Source organism: Brachionichthys hirsutus, chromosome 8 (genome assembly GCF_040956055.1).
Source record: "Brachionichthys hirsutus isolate HB-005 chromosome 8, CSIRO-AGI_Bhir_v1, whole genome shotgun sequence".
NCBI lineage: Eukaryota > Metazoa > Chordata > Actinopteri > Lophiiformes > Brachionichthyidae > Brachionichthys > Brachionichthys hirsutus.
Window position 1 is genome coordinate 6155048 of NC_090904.1, and position 16534 is coordinate 6171581.

Consider the following 16534-nt stretch of genomic DNA (forward strand, 5'->3'; position numbering starts at 1 on the left):
ACTGAGAGGTTAACGTTGGAGCCAAAGGCCTGCTGAGGCTGAGTGGAAGACCAGTCAGATCACACTGGCCTCAAGGGCCTCCCTTCAGTGTGAGCTTTGATTTATTCCAGCTAAATAATGTTTTTTTCCCCCACGTAATACTGGTGAAGAGACGCTGGCGAGGCCAGAATGAAGTGATTTGTGATTTATATTACAGTGGAGTCCTGTTCTGATGTGAAAGAGAGGCAGCTTGCTCTCTCAAATGACTGTCATCAGGTTGAGAAATAAGCCATTTAATGGCGTGGCCTGGTGCGGCTCAGGATGATGGTCTCTCTCCATCGCTGGGATGCAGTAATCAACCTGACAAACCTGCAAAAACAAGCGTCACGAAAGGATCGTAAAGTGTATCGATCACATCTATATTGTCGCTCAGTCCATAACCATTTTTCCCCATCATAATGAATGCTATTATTCTCTATTGGTCTCACACTGATACCAAGCAAGAGAGTGCGCATCAAAATTCAAATCTCGTCATCCAATCAGCTCCTTGAAGCTCAGCAAGGAAGCTCAGTGGCTGTCAGAGAAGACGTATGTCATTTCCATCGCCAAAGCAATGGCCTTAGTCACTTTTCTCCTTTGCCCGTCACTCCTTTCATTTTTCCTCTGCTTCTTTCAGATTCTCCTCTCTCTGAAGGTTAGCGAGCGTGTTAATGCCGCTCCATGTCGGCCCCCTATCAGCGCTCTCCAGCACTGATAATGCAGACTGACAGGTCAAACCGCAGCAGCCGCGAGAGAGGAGGGCAGGAGAGAGGGAGGCGGCGGCTGGTAGACAAGGAGGCTTTCAGGATTTCCTCTGGCTTTAACGTGAGCAAAGCAAATTAATAGCGCAGTGATACAGAGAGATAAGCTGAAGAACAAGGACAGTGAGTGGTGAAAAGCGTCAGACTGAACCGCTGTTAGGGTGAACGCAGCACAGCGATTGGGTCACAGCTACAGCGGGACCTTGGAAAAACATTTTTAGTTCTAAATGCTGTATTTCTTCAGACAATAAAAAGCAGCTGCTTTCAGAGAGGTTAGAATTTGAACCAAGTGGGGGGAATAATTATCGGGTGTAACATTTCTAACAAATAACCCTCTAGTGTGGTGTCATTTATTCATTTGTCAGTTTTTTTTTTGTCTCGGCATTGATTGTGCAGAGAGGATTGAGTCTGGTTGCGAAAGCTTTGAGGTGCTATTGTTGTGATCCCGCCTCATTTGACTAACATCTGGTTGGAGCACATCTGCATCACTCGAGCGAGGACGAACCTCTCGACGGGAAGGACGGGGCGTTGTTCTTGGTTTGAACTCCTGTCACATCTCAAAACTCAAAGAGGTTTGCAGAGCTGCACTCACATTAAGATCACAGTTGTGCGAGTTGTGTTACTCCAGTGCCCGTAAACCAACACATTCCGTGCTATGCTTATATCCTGTCGAGCCCTGCAGGCTGAATGAATGCAGTCCTGTTACCCTTTGTCCCTGTCGTAGGATCTCAGGCCTCCAAACAAAGCCGGCCAGCCTCAAACACGTGTTCATGTTGTTACGGCCAAGTCCTCATTTTAACATGTAGTAATAGAATTCTCCTTACTCAGCAGAAGGCAGAAAGCAAGAAGCCCGAAATCCCTGGAGTGTTAAAGATAACATTGGGAGAGTTCTTATTAATAAATTAATCTCAGGGTAGAGTTGAAGCAGTTTGGTGAGAGCATAAGCTTCATATCTCTTCATTGCACAACCGTGATCCATTTTCTGAGGTGTTTATATTGAATCTGACACTCGCAGCAGTTAAGTTTACATTCCTGCCTCCTCTGCCCAAAACACACTTTCACATTCAGGAAGCGAGTAATGTCAACCCACGAGTCCACACAGGTGCTGTGGGCTCAGAGAGCATGTACGCGGTATGCTCGCCTCCGACGGGGGGCTTCATCTCTGTTCAGACGGTGAATGTAACACGCTGTTTGCCATCAGGTGGAGTGAGAGCTCCACTGACTCACCTGGTTCCCTACCTGAGGCCTCAGGTGCCGTTTATATTCCCCTCCCCCCTATCTTGTCTTTACTCGAGGGGAGAAAACGTGAAACGCAGGAGTGGGCGTGGGACAATAGTTCTCCCAGATCCCAACAGGGCGTGTCATTAAACAGGTGCATAGAAATGTGGACAAGGAGACACAGAAAGAAACAGGAAATGCAGCCCAGCTAGGAGGCCACTTCCTGGTAACCTGTCTGGGCGGAGCCTCAGAGAGCTGGCCTGGGAGCGGCCAGCTGTAGAGGAGCATTGTGTGCGTCGGCGTGAATGGTGCGAGTACTGGTCTGCACGTATGTGTGTGTGTTTTGTTCTCCCCCACTGCTATGAGAGCTCACACCACTGCTGACAGTGGAGCCGAGCGGAGCCTGCGAGAAGGACATGAGGTCCGAGAAGGAGGAGGACGGGAAGGCCGGTGAGTGTCAGGGAGAAAGGAGGACAGAGGGAGAGGACAGGCTGACTGTGTGTGTGTGTGTGTGTGTGTGACTTTAAATTATTTAAACTCCTTGTATTTGTAAGAGAATAATAAATTATTTATAATACATGTAGTAACAAATACATGAATTCAAATGCTATACTCAATAATAATAACAATGCTTATAAACAATGTTTTTGTAGAATAACTCTGACACAGCCTTTAACAATGAGTGTTGATTTATTTAGATACATATCACAGTCTTATTTGTCAATAATATAAGAACTAAATACTGACCTAGATATGACACGTCATTAGAAATTAAATGGTGCTCTGTTAATCTTCCACATGCATTGTAAATAAATGTGACCCTGTGTGTTCGGATTCAGTTCTGTATAACAGAAGGATTAACGCTTGAGTAATCTGAGAGAACGTTCTACATATTGCCGTATAGGTTTAATGTTTACTGTTTGGATTAATATTCCATCATCTAGCGAGCCAGTGATGATGCATTATGGGTGACGGATGTTAAGAGAAGCTGCATACATAGCACCGTATCCTATGGGAGAGATATATTCTCCTTGGATGTCGTGAACTGTGCTTATCTTTGTTTTTGTGTCGACATGCGTGCGCTTCTGTTCTATGAATGAGTGGAGACGAGTCTGATCCTACTATCTTTTGCGTGACTCCTGCTGTGGCTCGCGCAACCTGAGGTTGATCTGGAAGTGTCACGCCAACAGTTTGTTCTTTCAACCAGACCATCATTTCCAACATGATGCAGGCTGCTTTTGTTTTTTTTGGCTTCAGTCTCTGTTAGCTGCGGCTAATCGAGCATGCTTGTTACTTTCATTGCCTCCACAAGTGTAAAACTGGGGGGGGGGGGATGCTGGAGCTGAGCCAGTGATAGAGTCAGAGCAGATTGAGGACATTTGCTCAGACATGTCACTGAAATGGGAGGAAGCCGCGTTACAGGGATATGGCTCATTATGACCGACTGAATTGAAGACGAGGATTTCCGCTGCTCGTAAACACAACAGTCCCTCTGCAAAATCGCCTCATTATCAAGGATTTACTGGCACAAGTCAAAGGACTCTAAGGTTTCACGTCAGCCAGGTTCATTTTCTTAATCGCTGGGTAACTCCAGCCCATGTCAACCAGAGTCATGTGTAGTGATGACACCGCCACAACGCTATCGAGGGTGTGTTTCGTAAAGATGCAGCTCTCTGCAGCAGCAATGTCAACAGCCACGTCCAAGTTCTCAGTGCCACATCCTTGGCGGATTGCCTACAATCTGCACACATTAGATGTGTGAATCAATTACAGCAATCTGTTCTTGGCATCGATGCACCGCCCTAATTTGTAATGTAAACCCACTGGCGATTAATGAATTAAGGGGCTCCTAGTTGATGCTGCGTATTACACAGACATGCTGCACACCAGGTACAAAGAGGCCTAAAAACAGACGTCATCAAAAGGAAATCTATGTGCATACGAAACATGTGGAGCTATACAGGCTTCAGACATATAGTAGCAAGTATGTTGTAGAGGAAAGGTGCTGAAAAATGAACATAACCTGCACATATACTACAATTATTAAGATGAGTTTGAGCAGCGAGTGAAGTTTCATCTACACAGGAGGAGAAAGGCCGTTAAGAGATGGAGACTTGGTCAAATCAGTTTTGTGGGGCAGCGGTATACATTATTTATGCTCCTATGTATTAGAGTGGCAGCGTCGACCTGACCCTTACATGCACAGCTTATTGCAGGCGGTGGAAAATGCGGCGCTTCAGAAAATCATTTGCTCTGTGTTTTTTTCCTCTTTCCTGTTCCCGCTGCTCTTACCTTTATTTGCTGCTTCAGCCTGTGACAGAACAAGGGTCTGACTGCTGCACATATTTACAGTAACAATGCGGAATATGTTTAGTATTCATGATTACAAAGAGCCTGATCGCAGCAGTCTGACTTGAACCAGTGACTTGAGGCATGAAGTCTGTCAGCAGCAGGGAGCCTCTGCAGAGTTTTCCTTTGTGTGACAACTCGGTCGTCTTTTCTCAACGACCCCTAATTAAACACAATATAGGCCGAAGATTTAAGAACTGCATGAGCGCAATTGAACTCACAAAGTCAAATGCTTTTTATGTAGTTTAGAAAGACAAATCCCATCAAAGCACTTTGATGTAAAAATGCGGTTGGTGGGTACGATAGCGTGAAATTGTTTTTTGAGTAAAACGGCTGTCCCACTGATGGCTCCATTAGGACCATCTGAAAACATTTATTTCAGAAGTTAAACATTTATTTTCTTCTGTCCTGACACATTAAGCTACAGCTTCTCATTTTGCTGCTTAACTTTGTAACATTATTTTTATTTTGCATTGACTACTGAAAGCAGCTTCTTTAAGCTTTCTACATTTAAAATGATGAGGCAGAACTCAACCCGAGGGAAACAGGAATGCCATCGCCAAATTTCATTGAAAGCCATCTGATGAAATATGTGTCAAATTCAACTCAAATCATAAATATATAAGTCATCAGGATACATTCTCTGACGGCCGTGACTATCATCAATATCTATCTCAATATTTATGTTTAGTGACTGTCCTTCAACAAGGTTTTTTTTTTGTCTGGACCAAAGTGATGAATCGATAGACCAACACTGCCACCCTGAGAGCTGAGCAAACATTCTGGCTCAAAGCAAATGTCAAGGTGTGACTGTATCTGGAAATGGATGCTTCATGCCATCCGTATATTACCTCAGACGTATTCTCCCCTCTACCGCATCATCCATCCTCGGCGACCATCGAAGATTTGTTGTCTAGACATAATTTGAGGGGATGAATTCAGTCCATCCATTCATTTCTGCCTGTCGGGGCTACAATGCTTTAAATTGAATCAAAAGATGAAACAGATGCTGTCTTCTGCAGAAGCAATCTCATTTGATCTTCATGCTGTAATTAGTTGAATGCAGGGTGAAGAAGACATATGCTGCTCTCTCATAATACAGTGCAGAGATAATCAGCTCTGAGGAGCACACAAGCATACGAAAACGCAAAGCTCCTAATCCAGCGGAAACAGGCTAATACGCTTGGTGCAGACTAATGAAATGATTCTAAATTATTTTATATATATTACATATATGATGCTACAGCTGCTGTTTGCCTTGGGAGGTTTATCCAAACTGTCTGTATTTGATCCATTAGGAAATGTTCAATTGGTTTTTCACTTGATCACTAGATATAAACTCGGTATTTCACCCGTCAGTTCTGTCACACTGACTTTAGTCAATTACGCAGATTGATTTGATTGAGTTGCTGCTTAATCAACAATAGGTGTGTTTGATTTGCAGCTTGTAAAGTTTTTGAGCGCTGAAGCGTCTCACAGTTTGCTGTATATATTAATTTTGTCCATCTGCTGTCTTTACCTCGAGAAGGTTAAGTTTTCAGGCAGATCCATTTGTTGATTGGCTGAAATTGAGATTTGTTTTGAAGCAGAATTATATATATAAAAAAATACTATTTTGAGTGTGCAGAACACAAACATGTTGCATGAGTTGTGTTTTGGCACTTAACTGGACTGTATTTATGTTTGTAGCACCTTCCTAGTGTGGCCACTCATCTCAGAAACCCAGTAAATGATGCTGTTGTTGAGCAGGAATTTCATTTACAGCCATAGTCAAGAGAGGTATTGAAGTTAGGCTGTGACTCATTGCATCACTGGGGTAAACATAAGGAAGAGCTAATTTGGCCGGTAGCTATCAGATCATTTAGCTCAGAAGTAGTTAAAGAGACGTGCTGCTGGCTCACTTACCCTCAGGGAGGCCGACAGTTTGCATCAATTATCTGCATTGCAGATAGATGCTCACATAATGTTTCCCCGTTTGCTGCAGGCTTCTGTGGAGGACAGGACTTTGAAATTGCTCCATTGCTTCATACGTATTGTGTTTATCAATAAGAGCTGATAAAAATGTGCTGTTTTTAACCATTTAGCAAATGGCTGGAAATGTTGGTTAAATTTGTAACGCATTGGTTGTCTTTTATTTATTCGTGTACAGGAGCACCATCAGAATGTGTTGCTTCGATGTCCTGCTGTATGAGCTGCACCTCCCGCAAATATTTGTAAAATAAAAATAAAAAACCTCAGTAATTTCAAAGTGTTTTGCTTTCATTTCTGTACCTGAGTGATTAGACGAGTGGCATTGCTGCCTCTGGGTTTTTTTCTTGGGCACAAATAATTGTGCCGAACCACCGCAGTAAATAAGATTATACTGCTTTGACTTTGGGACTGAGGTGGAATAGTGACATCCACACACACCACAACAGTTGGCTGCCGTCACTGCAGAGATTCTTGACTCCTGTCTCTAAGATCTCATCTCATAATTTGGTCTTATGTTTGGACAAATGTCCCAATGAACTTTTAGCCCTACTTTCAGATGGCATATTAAAAAGAATGGTTAACTCTTTGAGTGCCATTCACGTCTAAAGACGTTTTTAAACCCAAACATTCACTGCCAACTCTGACATTGAAATCTGCCTCTCTTCAACGGCCAATAACGCCGGAACGAAAAATGGTAGGAACACACTTTTTTTTCTGATGAAAGAAGAGACTTTAATCTTTGCACAGCCAGAGTCAAGAATAGGGGCTTGGAAAATCGGAGGAAATGCGTGAAACCTGGGGCACTCAGCGTATAGCTGAGTTGAAAATGGCTGGCATTCAATGAGTTAATGATTATGACAGGTATTGGTATATTAGTGAAGCATGTTAAACATGTTGCAGTGTATAGTGAAGATGCCTAAACAGACACAAATTACTCCCCATTTAATTAGACTTTGAGTGGTTAGATTCATGCGTATTTTACTATATAGTGTGTGAAAACCTTTCAGCTTATTGTCTCGTTAAAGCTTGTCAGGACGAGACAAGAGCAGACTTGGCTTGACATTTAAATGAAGCTCCCAGGTCCTCCGTCCCTCCCCCTCCATCCACGCTACACTCCAGCTCCAAAGCCTCTCCCTGCAGGAGGCAGTTTGGCTGACGGAGCGATCGGTGCACAAGAGTGATTCACATTTCATCAGATCCATCAGATTGCTGGTTTGGATTCAGGAAATAGCGGATTCTTCCAGATGAGCACCTGATGGGTATGTGGGGAGTCAGATATATTTTTGTCACACACACTATGTTATGGAAAATATTGGGGAAAGTTATTTATACATGTTCCACATTGCTGCTTCAAAGGACCGCTTGTCCAAACGTAATATTCCAGCGCAGCTCGCATTAAGCATGCTTGACCATTCATGTATATACTAAGTGGTTTGCATCTTAATCCTTGGTCTGTGATCACCAGCCCACACATTTCCAGTCTTCACATTCAAGCAGGAAATGCTGCTTGTGCTTTCCTAAACTTAATCATCACCGGCAGCCATTTCCCACTGTTTGGTTGTTTGGTTCTGTGTCTGTATGGATGTTCTATGGGAGAGAAAAGGGACCGAGAGTGATGGACTGGTTGAGGCTGGTTTGATGGATGTTGTTGGAAGGCTTGGATGAGAAGCTAAATGAATGGGCGTTATTAGTTTGGCCAAGATCACTGCAAGAACTAAACCCAGATGATGTCACCTCATCCACTGCATGGTGCGTACTGACTAGCATATGTTTTATTCAATCCCACTCAGTTTACATAGCTTTTTGGGCCCAAGGTTTGCTCTGCTCTGAGCAAACAGTGGACCTATGTATCAAGCAATTTCATCAACACCTCAAGTTGGTTCTGTTTTCACGGAGCAGCATTTATAAGCATGGCTGGAACGGGCGGAGGAAAGTATCGGGTGTGTTGTGATAGGAGAGTGAACGGGTCACGCACGTCTGCAAGCTTCCAGCAAACAGCCGCAAGCTCACTGGCAGCAGGAGGGTGAAGATAACGCACCTGCAGCTCATTTCCTTCGTTTCGCCGGGGGGGGCACAACAGAACCCCAAGCAGGTAGAGAAGCGGAGGAAGAGGTGTCGTCACGCGCCTGTCTATAACGGGGAGTGGAGGAGCGAGGAGAGCGCAGGGACCCTGATGCAGTTCCCTAAGCAGCACAGGGGGGGCGACTACGTAGGGCTCCACACACACAACATGGGGAAAGAGCATGTAAAAAATATTTTACATTTTACCCTATTTTCAGCATTTTTAACAATCCAAAACTCAAGACATTCTTCAGATAGCATTCACTGAATAAAATATAAAAACGTCATATAAAACTCGTGGCCTGCATTAATATTAAACTGTCATGTCCTGTGGGCCGCAAAGTTAGCATCCCGTGGCTGCAAATGGCCCGCGGGCCGGGAGTTTGAGACCCCTGCTTCAGAGGTTTGGTGTGTTCATGTCATCAAATATTTCATCCTATATGACATAATCATTGGCTCTTGTTCTTTCATGTCCTTCGCTTGTTGGTCTTATATATGTATTTTTCTTCTGTTCCGATGTTATTTCCAATCCCAGTTCTCTGTATCGGTTTCGGTTCCTCATTCCTTCTCTGCCTGCTCTAAATTCCACAAAATCTCTCTGTCCTTCTCCTTAGTGTTGTTGCGTGAGGAGGTGGTTCAGCTTCAAGAGGAGGTCCATCTGCTCAGGCAAATGAAGGACATGCTGACTAAGGACCTGGAGGAGACACAAGGAGGCTGCTCTGCCAATCTGCTCTCTGCCACTGAACTGCGTGTGCAGCTGGGTGACAAGGAGCAGGAGCTGAACCGCGCCAAGGAGGCCTTACAAGGTCAGGGGTCAACACGGAGGTCATGACACCGGAGCGCCTTCCTTCTAATAGCTACACTAAGTGAATATTCAGCATGTACAGCTTAGCCTTAGTGGAACGATGCACTTGAGACTGCACTAACCAAACCCCACCACCACAAAATGCAGTCAAACTGTGTTTTTATTAACACATTTTTATTAGTTAAATACTTCTTGAATGGAAATAAAATAAATGATACAAGCCTGCAGCTGAGTTCAGTAAATGTCAATGTCAAGATAGCTCCATGGCTAACTGTGCTAACGAGAATGATATGCAGAATGTTCAAGACATCAAAGGGCATATTTAATAGTAGCAGTTGGTGAACTGTGATATGCTGTGCCCTTCAAATTCTGCCAGTCCACTGCAGTAAACCTGCTGTGGAACAATGTGACGGTTCATTTAATGGATTAGATTTAGTGCTCGTATGTTTTTGTGTATTTTGTGTGCATGAATTCTTTCACCATGAGAATGCTGGTGCCCAGAAGGGTAGAGAGGGAATCACCCAGGAGCACCAATATCCTGAGCCGATATTTAGATTCAGGCACTGTTCCTATATCTGTCCCCACACATGGGCAACAGCCATCTCAGTCCTTGTGCATTACTTTATATACGGTATATATGCAAAAATAAGACACAGTATGTGTGCACGTGATTCGCCATTAAGCTCTCTCTGGTCAGGGTGTCGGCCCTGATGAGCAGCCAAGTAGAGTCCAGGTTCACTTCATTTTATTTAGCATCCATCATTCATGGCACTGCAGCTTAACTCTGAAATATTAATACAGCATTGGTGCAGCCTGGAATGCAGTGCTGATTATGTACTTATTTTCATTTCTCCTATTTTGCAGCCAACAGCTCTTTTTTGTAGCCCAACATCAAGACTATTTGCTTGTAAATATTTGTGCATAAAGTCCGGTTAAAGAGGAACGCTTTGCCCGCTTTCTCTCTTGTGCTCTGAGATTCACGAGTGGACTAGTTAAGTACATGCTCAAAAGAAAAACTGTTGTGTAACTCTTGCAAAACAGGTTTTTAATGTTCAGCATAAAATATGAAGAGACGTTGACATAAGGAATGCTGATATGTGTGAAGTTGTGGGAAGTACAGGCTCCAGCCTTGCTTCTCTGTTGAGCAGGGTGGTGGTCGTAAAAGAGTGCAACTAGCATCGTGGCTGACCGCTTTCGACTGTATGAGAATGAAGTTGAAAGATAGTCAATCCAATTGGTCTCAGGGATGAGCCAACAGCGTGTCAAACTCGCCTGCCTCAACAGTTCCATGTGGATTACGGCCACTGTGACACTTATCTTTTGAGATCATTGCATCATTAAAAAAAAAAAAAAAGACATCTGCAGCCCCACATAAACAGAAGATACAGCTTCACCTGGTGGCTTTTTCCTGCAATTGCACAGCTTTATCCCAGCCGGATCTCTGACCTGTTTTATTGATGTTCAGCTTTACAGTAGGGCAGGCAGGCAGGCTGCTGGTAACGCGATTTGATTTTGTCTCAGCATGATTGTGTTGGTGTTTTTGCAGCTATGAAAGGGGATCGTAAGCGCTTAAAGGTGGAGAAGGCCGACCTGGTGAGTCAGATGCAGCAGCTGTACACAACACTGGAGAGCAGAGAGGAGCAGCTGCGAGAATTCATACGCAACTACGACCAACACCGAAAGGTATCAAAGCCCCAGATGACTGGTGCTCAACTTTGGGACCAGTAAAGTTTCCTTGCTACCATCAGCAAAATCACTGCTCTCTGAATTTAGTTAGGACATCCTTCTTGAAACAGATGTTGAGCTCCAGTCGACCCTCAGCAGCGGTAAACCGTGTCTTTGTTTTTGCTCTTCAGGAAAGTGAGGATGCAGTGAAAGCCCTGGCCAAGGAGAAGGACATGCTGGAGAGGGAGAAGTGGGACTTGAGGAGGCAGACCAAAGAAGCCACCGAGCAAGCGAACATCCTGCGCTGCCAGATGGACGTGAAGGAGAACCGGGTCAAAGAACTGGAGGCAGAACTCACCATGGTGAGTCACGCTGCGCACGGATGCAGCCTGAACACTGTGAATAGCACTTTGGTGTCATCCGAACATTATCACCTTGTCTGTATGAACTAAATAGTTTTGTGCTTGTGATCCTGATTCTGTATTTATGTCACGTAAAAGCACATGCTGTGGAGATTTGCATCTTCAACACGAAGGCAGAAGTTCACGCCTTGTGTTTGTGCGTGTTGGCGCCTCTTTGGTTCAGTCGTCAGTCTGTGTCATTAATCTCTCACTTCTCCCTCGGCAAATCTCACCACCACCCACAAGGTCCTCCCATTAGGCAGCGTCACCGATCTGAATTGTTGGCGCATCAGGGCTGCATCGCTGTCGAGCGTGCACGTACACATTTGTGTAGTGTGTTTATGGTATAAAAATAACATGCCACAGTGTAATATTGTCTCGGTGTTGGAACGACAACAGAGCACTAAAGCACTGACGGATAAACAAAGGCAGTGTGGATGTATGCAATCTAGATGCTATTAAGTTTAGGGTGCTGTGTGCAACAGTAATTCCAAAATGCTAAAAAAAAAAAAAAAGCTTTTCTAGAAACCTCCACCCGTTTTCTCAAAAGCTTAAAAACAAATTAAAAATTAAATCCCAGGATTTTCTGTCAAAATCAAACGATCAGATGGTTCAATGTTCAACAGCAAACAATTACTTGTTGATTCAGCTGATTTGAAAAATGAGTGCAGGCCACTGAGAATTCGGTTCAAACAATGGGGTTTAGTGTTTTAGAGAAACTGGCTGACTTATTGATAGCAGCACAGGAACGACGTATTTAATGCTTTACGTCATCAATGTTATTGATTTTTTTCTTAATACATAAACAATGCGAATTATATTTTTGTAAAGAATAGTGATGCTAAGTATGAAAGTACCGGTAATAGCTTCAACGTGTTAAGTTGTAAGGATCAGAAGAGGTTCACTACTTCCTGAAACATTTGGCAAAAGTTTTTAATATTCCCTTCACAAAGGAATCCGAGTTAAAAACATTCATGGCTCCATGAGGCACTGAAGATAATAAGGCATGCAAATGAACGCACAAATGAATAATTGTGTTTCTGTAAGGGCGTTTCTCTTCCTCTCAGCTCGTGCTGCTCTTCTTGTGTTTCCCAGGCGAAGCAGTCTCTAGCCACCCTGACAAAAGACGTACCAAAGCGCCACTCGCTGGCCATGCCTGTGGAGCCGGTGGTGAACGGCAGTCAGGAGTGGGTGATGCAGGCCGACCTCCCGCTGACCGCCGCCATCCGCCAGAGCCAGCAGACCCTCTACCACGGACACAGCACGGACAGACCGGGTAGGTGCTGCCTTCTGCTCAGCCGCTGTGCTGCTTGGTGCTGCTTTGAAAGGCTCAACTAACAGAGGGCTTCCTGGAGGTTTCACATGCTAACTGTGGGAATTTTTCAATGTGTGTGCATGCATTGTGTTTGTGTGTGTGTGTGTGTGTGCGTGTGTGTGTGTGGTGCATCCAGCTATGGTCAGGATCAGTCCCTGCCACTCTAGACAGCCCTCTATCATCTCTGATGCGTCAGCAGCTGATGGGGACCGCTCATCCACGCCCAGCGACATCAACTCTCCTCGTCACCGGACCCACTCCCTCTGCAATGTAAGAGCTGCCTGGCCCCCTCGACCAAGTAATCACACCTCTACACTATTCCCCTCTTCACCCCTTCCTGCTTGTGTCTGACCGTCTGTTCTGTTGGCCTGCTGGGTGTCAGCCTGCCTGCTTGGTGGTGGTGATGTCATTTTACTTTGTGTATCGGTCAGAAGTAATAGTGTGACGTCTTTGGAACTTTCGGACAAGATTTTGCTGAGAGGTGGTTGAGAACGTTGTTAGATGCTAGATATAAGGACACTCGTCCTAATTTAGCGTAAAGTTTGGATATGAGGAAAGTAGCCGGCCTGACTCATGTCAAAAGGAATAAAAATCCATCATCATGAATTAACATGATTGTTGGCTGATAACTATCATTTATTGATTGGTAAATGTTCTAATAGATGCAGGCCTAAAGCCGATTGACCGCAACCTCTTTATGAAGTGATTGTTATCATTTGCTGGTTAATGCTCAATGATTCAGCTGCGTCAGTTTGTTATCGACCAATCAGACCGTCTCTCTCCTGTGTAGGTGGGTCTTTACACCTATGTCGTCTTTACAAGTTACATAGAGCAGCTATTTGTTTGTATTCACTGCACATATTACAACATTTAAAGATATTCATTTTGAATTTGTTTGTTATTCTGAATCAAAAAATGCAAAAATAATAATGATTTTAATCATTATTTTAGCCTAGAACTTCTTATTTGAGTTTCAAAAGGTATTTACTTATTTTACAAACGTGGCCCCCCCGTCTGGGTCAATCTAATTCTGATGTCTCTCGCCCCCATCCTGCTTTTAAACGGTGCAATAGATTTTGTGACCGTGTGATATAGCCAGGGCAGCGGTCTTTATGCTAAGCTGCGCTAAGACTGATGGCAGTAGCTTCATATTTACCGCACACAGGAATTTTCTCCCCTAACTCTTAGTTCGAACGTGAACAGGTGCATCTCCCAAAATGTCAACCGACTGCTTCTACTCATCCACATAAGATGACAAACTCAATCTTCCTGTCTCCCCTCTTCCATCCAGTCCATGGAGGACCTGGAGGACCAGAAGCGTAAGAAGAAGAAGGAGAAGATGACTCTGGGATCCTTGTCACGGGTTTTTGCTCGGGGCAAGCAGCGCAAGTCACTGGACCCCGGCCTGTTTGATGGTACAGCCACCCCTGATTATTACATAGAGGAGGATGCCGACTGGTGATGGTGTGTGTGTGTGTGTGTGTGTGTGTGTGTGTGTGTGTGTGTGTGTGTGTGTGTGTGTGTGTGAGTGTGTGCGTCTACCTGGCTTGTATGTAAAGACAGTTTAGCGTGTGAATTTGTCTGGGTGGGAAGGGGTTATAGGAAGATCTAAGAGACTGTTTTCCCATAAATGTACAGTATATTACACTTAAATTGTATGTTTGTAAATTAGATATATATTTATAGATGTACATGTATGCATATGTATATATGTTTACATGCATATAAATATATCTATGGGGTTATTATGTGTATAAATGTTTATGCTGTATTATCCTCCTCCTGTCTTAGTGTTTTATGTTTTTTTATAACTGGAGACTTGAAGGACGCTGTTAATATGTGAATAGGAGTTATTGTGACGCGAGTGATTTTACTGTAATGCCCTTTGGTGTCTGTTACTTTACAAGTTGCTTTCATCATGCTTTGCAACATGTGTTTCTAAGTTTCTTCGCATTCTAAGTTTTACCCAGCCCGTTTCTTATTCAGGAAGATGAAACGCTACCAGATCACTTTAGAAATGGATCTATTTCAGTTGAATTGGCCGATTTCTGCAATTTCAAATTGTTTGCTGACCAAACTTAAGCGAGTCCAGTTGGTTCGCCGTCTTTGCTCTTCGTGGTTTCACTCCGCCTGGATGGCTGAGGACCCACGCGGACGTGACTCTGCAGTTGTGTGAACATTATATTTGCTGACAAATGCACGTCAGCGTCACAGCGTCATGCGGGGAAAGTGTACTTTCCCATTTACTGTAATTATTGGCTGGGCAAGCAAAGGTTTTAGAGTCAGTCTGTCTCAGACAAATTTAATTGCATAGGCCCGACAATACAACCCAAAATGGCAGCGATGCAGAGTCAGGCACCTGCTGACGAACGCAAGCCACCAGGCCAACGGATCACGAAACTCCTGTCTGTCATTCTGCCGCTGCTTGTGCGCTAGCCTCAGAACATTGTTTACATGTGACTCATTACTGAGAGCTATGTAACATGTGCCAACATGTGACAAAGGAATTGGCTTCAGACATGTGCATGATCCCTCTGTGTTGCTTTGACTGGTCGTCCATTCATTGTCAAACTTAATGGTCTTCGCAATTCTGCATTGCTCCTGTGTTGCTGTTCCCTTTTTAATCCAGTTTTCTCTCTTTACATTATGAATGCACAGTCCCTTTTATGTTTTTGTTTTGTTTTTGTACTTTCCTTTCTGCATATTCTCGCCTCAATTCTTGCTAACATGGCCCTAATAATTCTATGTTAAATGCTTTGTACTTAAGAAGATGTTCCATGAAAAGAATAAATCTATTGAGATATTTTATTTAAAAGCAGACAAACAAGAGTTAACTTCAAATATTTATCTGCTGCAGCTGTTGCAGCCAGATGTTCAGGTTTTTAGCATTTTCAGAATGGATTATAATTGAAATAAAACCTTATTTTAAAAATAAAACAACATGGTATGTGACGGTTTTCTGTTCCATGAGTGCTCTTGTTCTTGTGTCAGTCTAACGTGTCTTTCCCTCTCCTCCTGCCATTTCTAATGGCAGCTCTCTCCTGCCAGTGAGTAACTCCTCATCTGTGACTACCAGCTGTCTGTTCCTGCTCGCTGGGGATTATTCATATCACTCGGGTCCATTGGAAAGATTTTTTTAAAAATCAACTTTTGTTTTTGTTTTTTGGTTGAAGGCAATGTTGAACTTTGCATGCAACATTTTGTCAGCATGTGAGGATGAATCAGGCAAACACCCAGCTCATCCTGGATTTGTCTGTTCAGTGTTGTAGGTGGGAAATGGGCAGGAGCATGATGTTTTATGAATAATCCCCGTGTCTCTAATACATTATCCTGATGGTCTTAAACCCCTTCATACTCATCAGATAGCCACTGAAGTGTGTAAAGGACTTAAACGCTGTGGTAGATTCAGATCTGTCCAGACCACTGCACTCTTAATGATATGAAGAAAATGGTTTGTATCTCTTCGGATTCCCGACATCATTTCAGATGCGCCTGGCTTAACCGAGTAGTTAATAAATAAACCTCATGAGCTATTTCCATACGTATCACAGGTCATTCATACGCTTATAGAACAAGTGTAACATTACTGAATTATTCTGGCTCCTCCTAGTGGTCCTTTCGTGTAATCTCACTGAAGTTTTTATGCCAGTATGTTGGGTTGAAACTACTTCAAATCTCGTTTTTGATTCAGATGAATTAACTTTCTTTTATACCAAAGAGATTCTGGTATTTTAGTATTACATCCAAGTGTGTTGCTCTGTATGTCATACACACTAACACGGAGATACTACATCATCTGGTGCATACTGTCAGGTTTTTATGTTAATCCATCTCCATGATGAGTGCTTGATTTCCGTGTCCCTCTGAACCCCCTCCTGTGTACCACGCCATAACTTGACCTATCCAGACTCTGACAGCCCCACGCAGCAGAGCCTGTCTGATGGAGAGGAGCATCTGGACCGACTCCAGC

General features: G+C 43.7%; 1 protein-coding gene across 1 annotated transcript in view; it reads left to right on the forward strand.

The window, feature by feature from the left end:
* The window catches only part of kaznb (kazrin, periplakin interacting protein b), a 38032-nt gene extending 24005 nt beyond the window's left edge, over positions 1–14027 (forward strand). Inside the window, exons 5-10 of the mRNA XM_068742394.1 lie at positions 8993–9184; positions 10730–10866; positions 11040–11210; positions 12345–12525; positions 12701–12834; positions 13856–14027. Of these exons, the coding sequence (XP_068598495.1) occupies positions 8993–9184; positions 10730–10866; positions 11040–11210; positions 12345–12525; positions 12701–12834; positions 13856–14026 (986 nt within the window). The 3' untranslated portion in view covers position 14027. The remainder of the gene's footprint in view (positions 1–8992; positions 9185–10729; positions 10867–11039; positions 11211–12344; positions 12526–12700; positions 12835–13855) is intronic.
* Positions 14028–16534: the final 2507 nt, after the last annotated feature.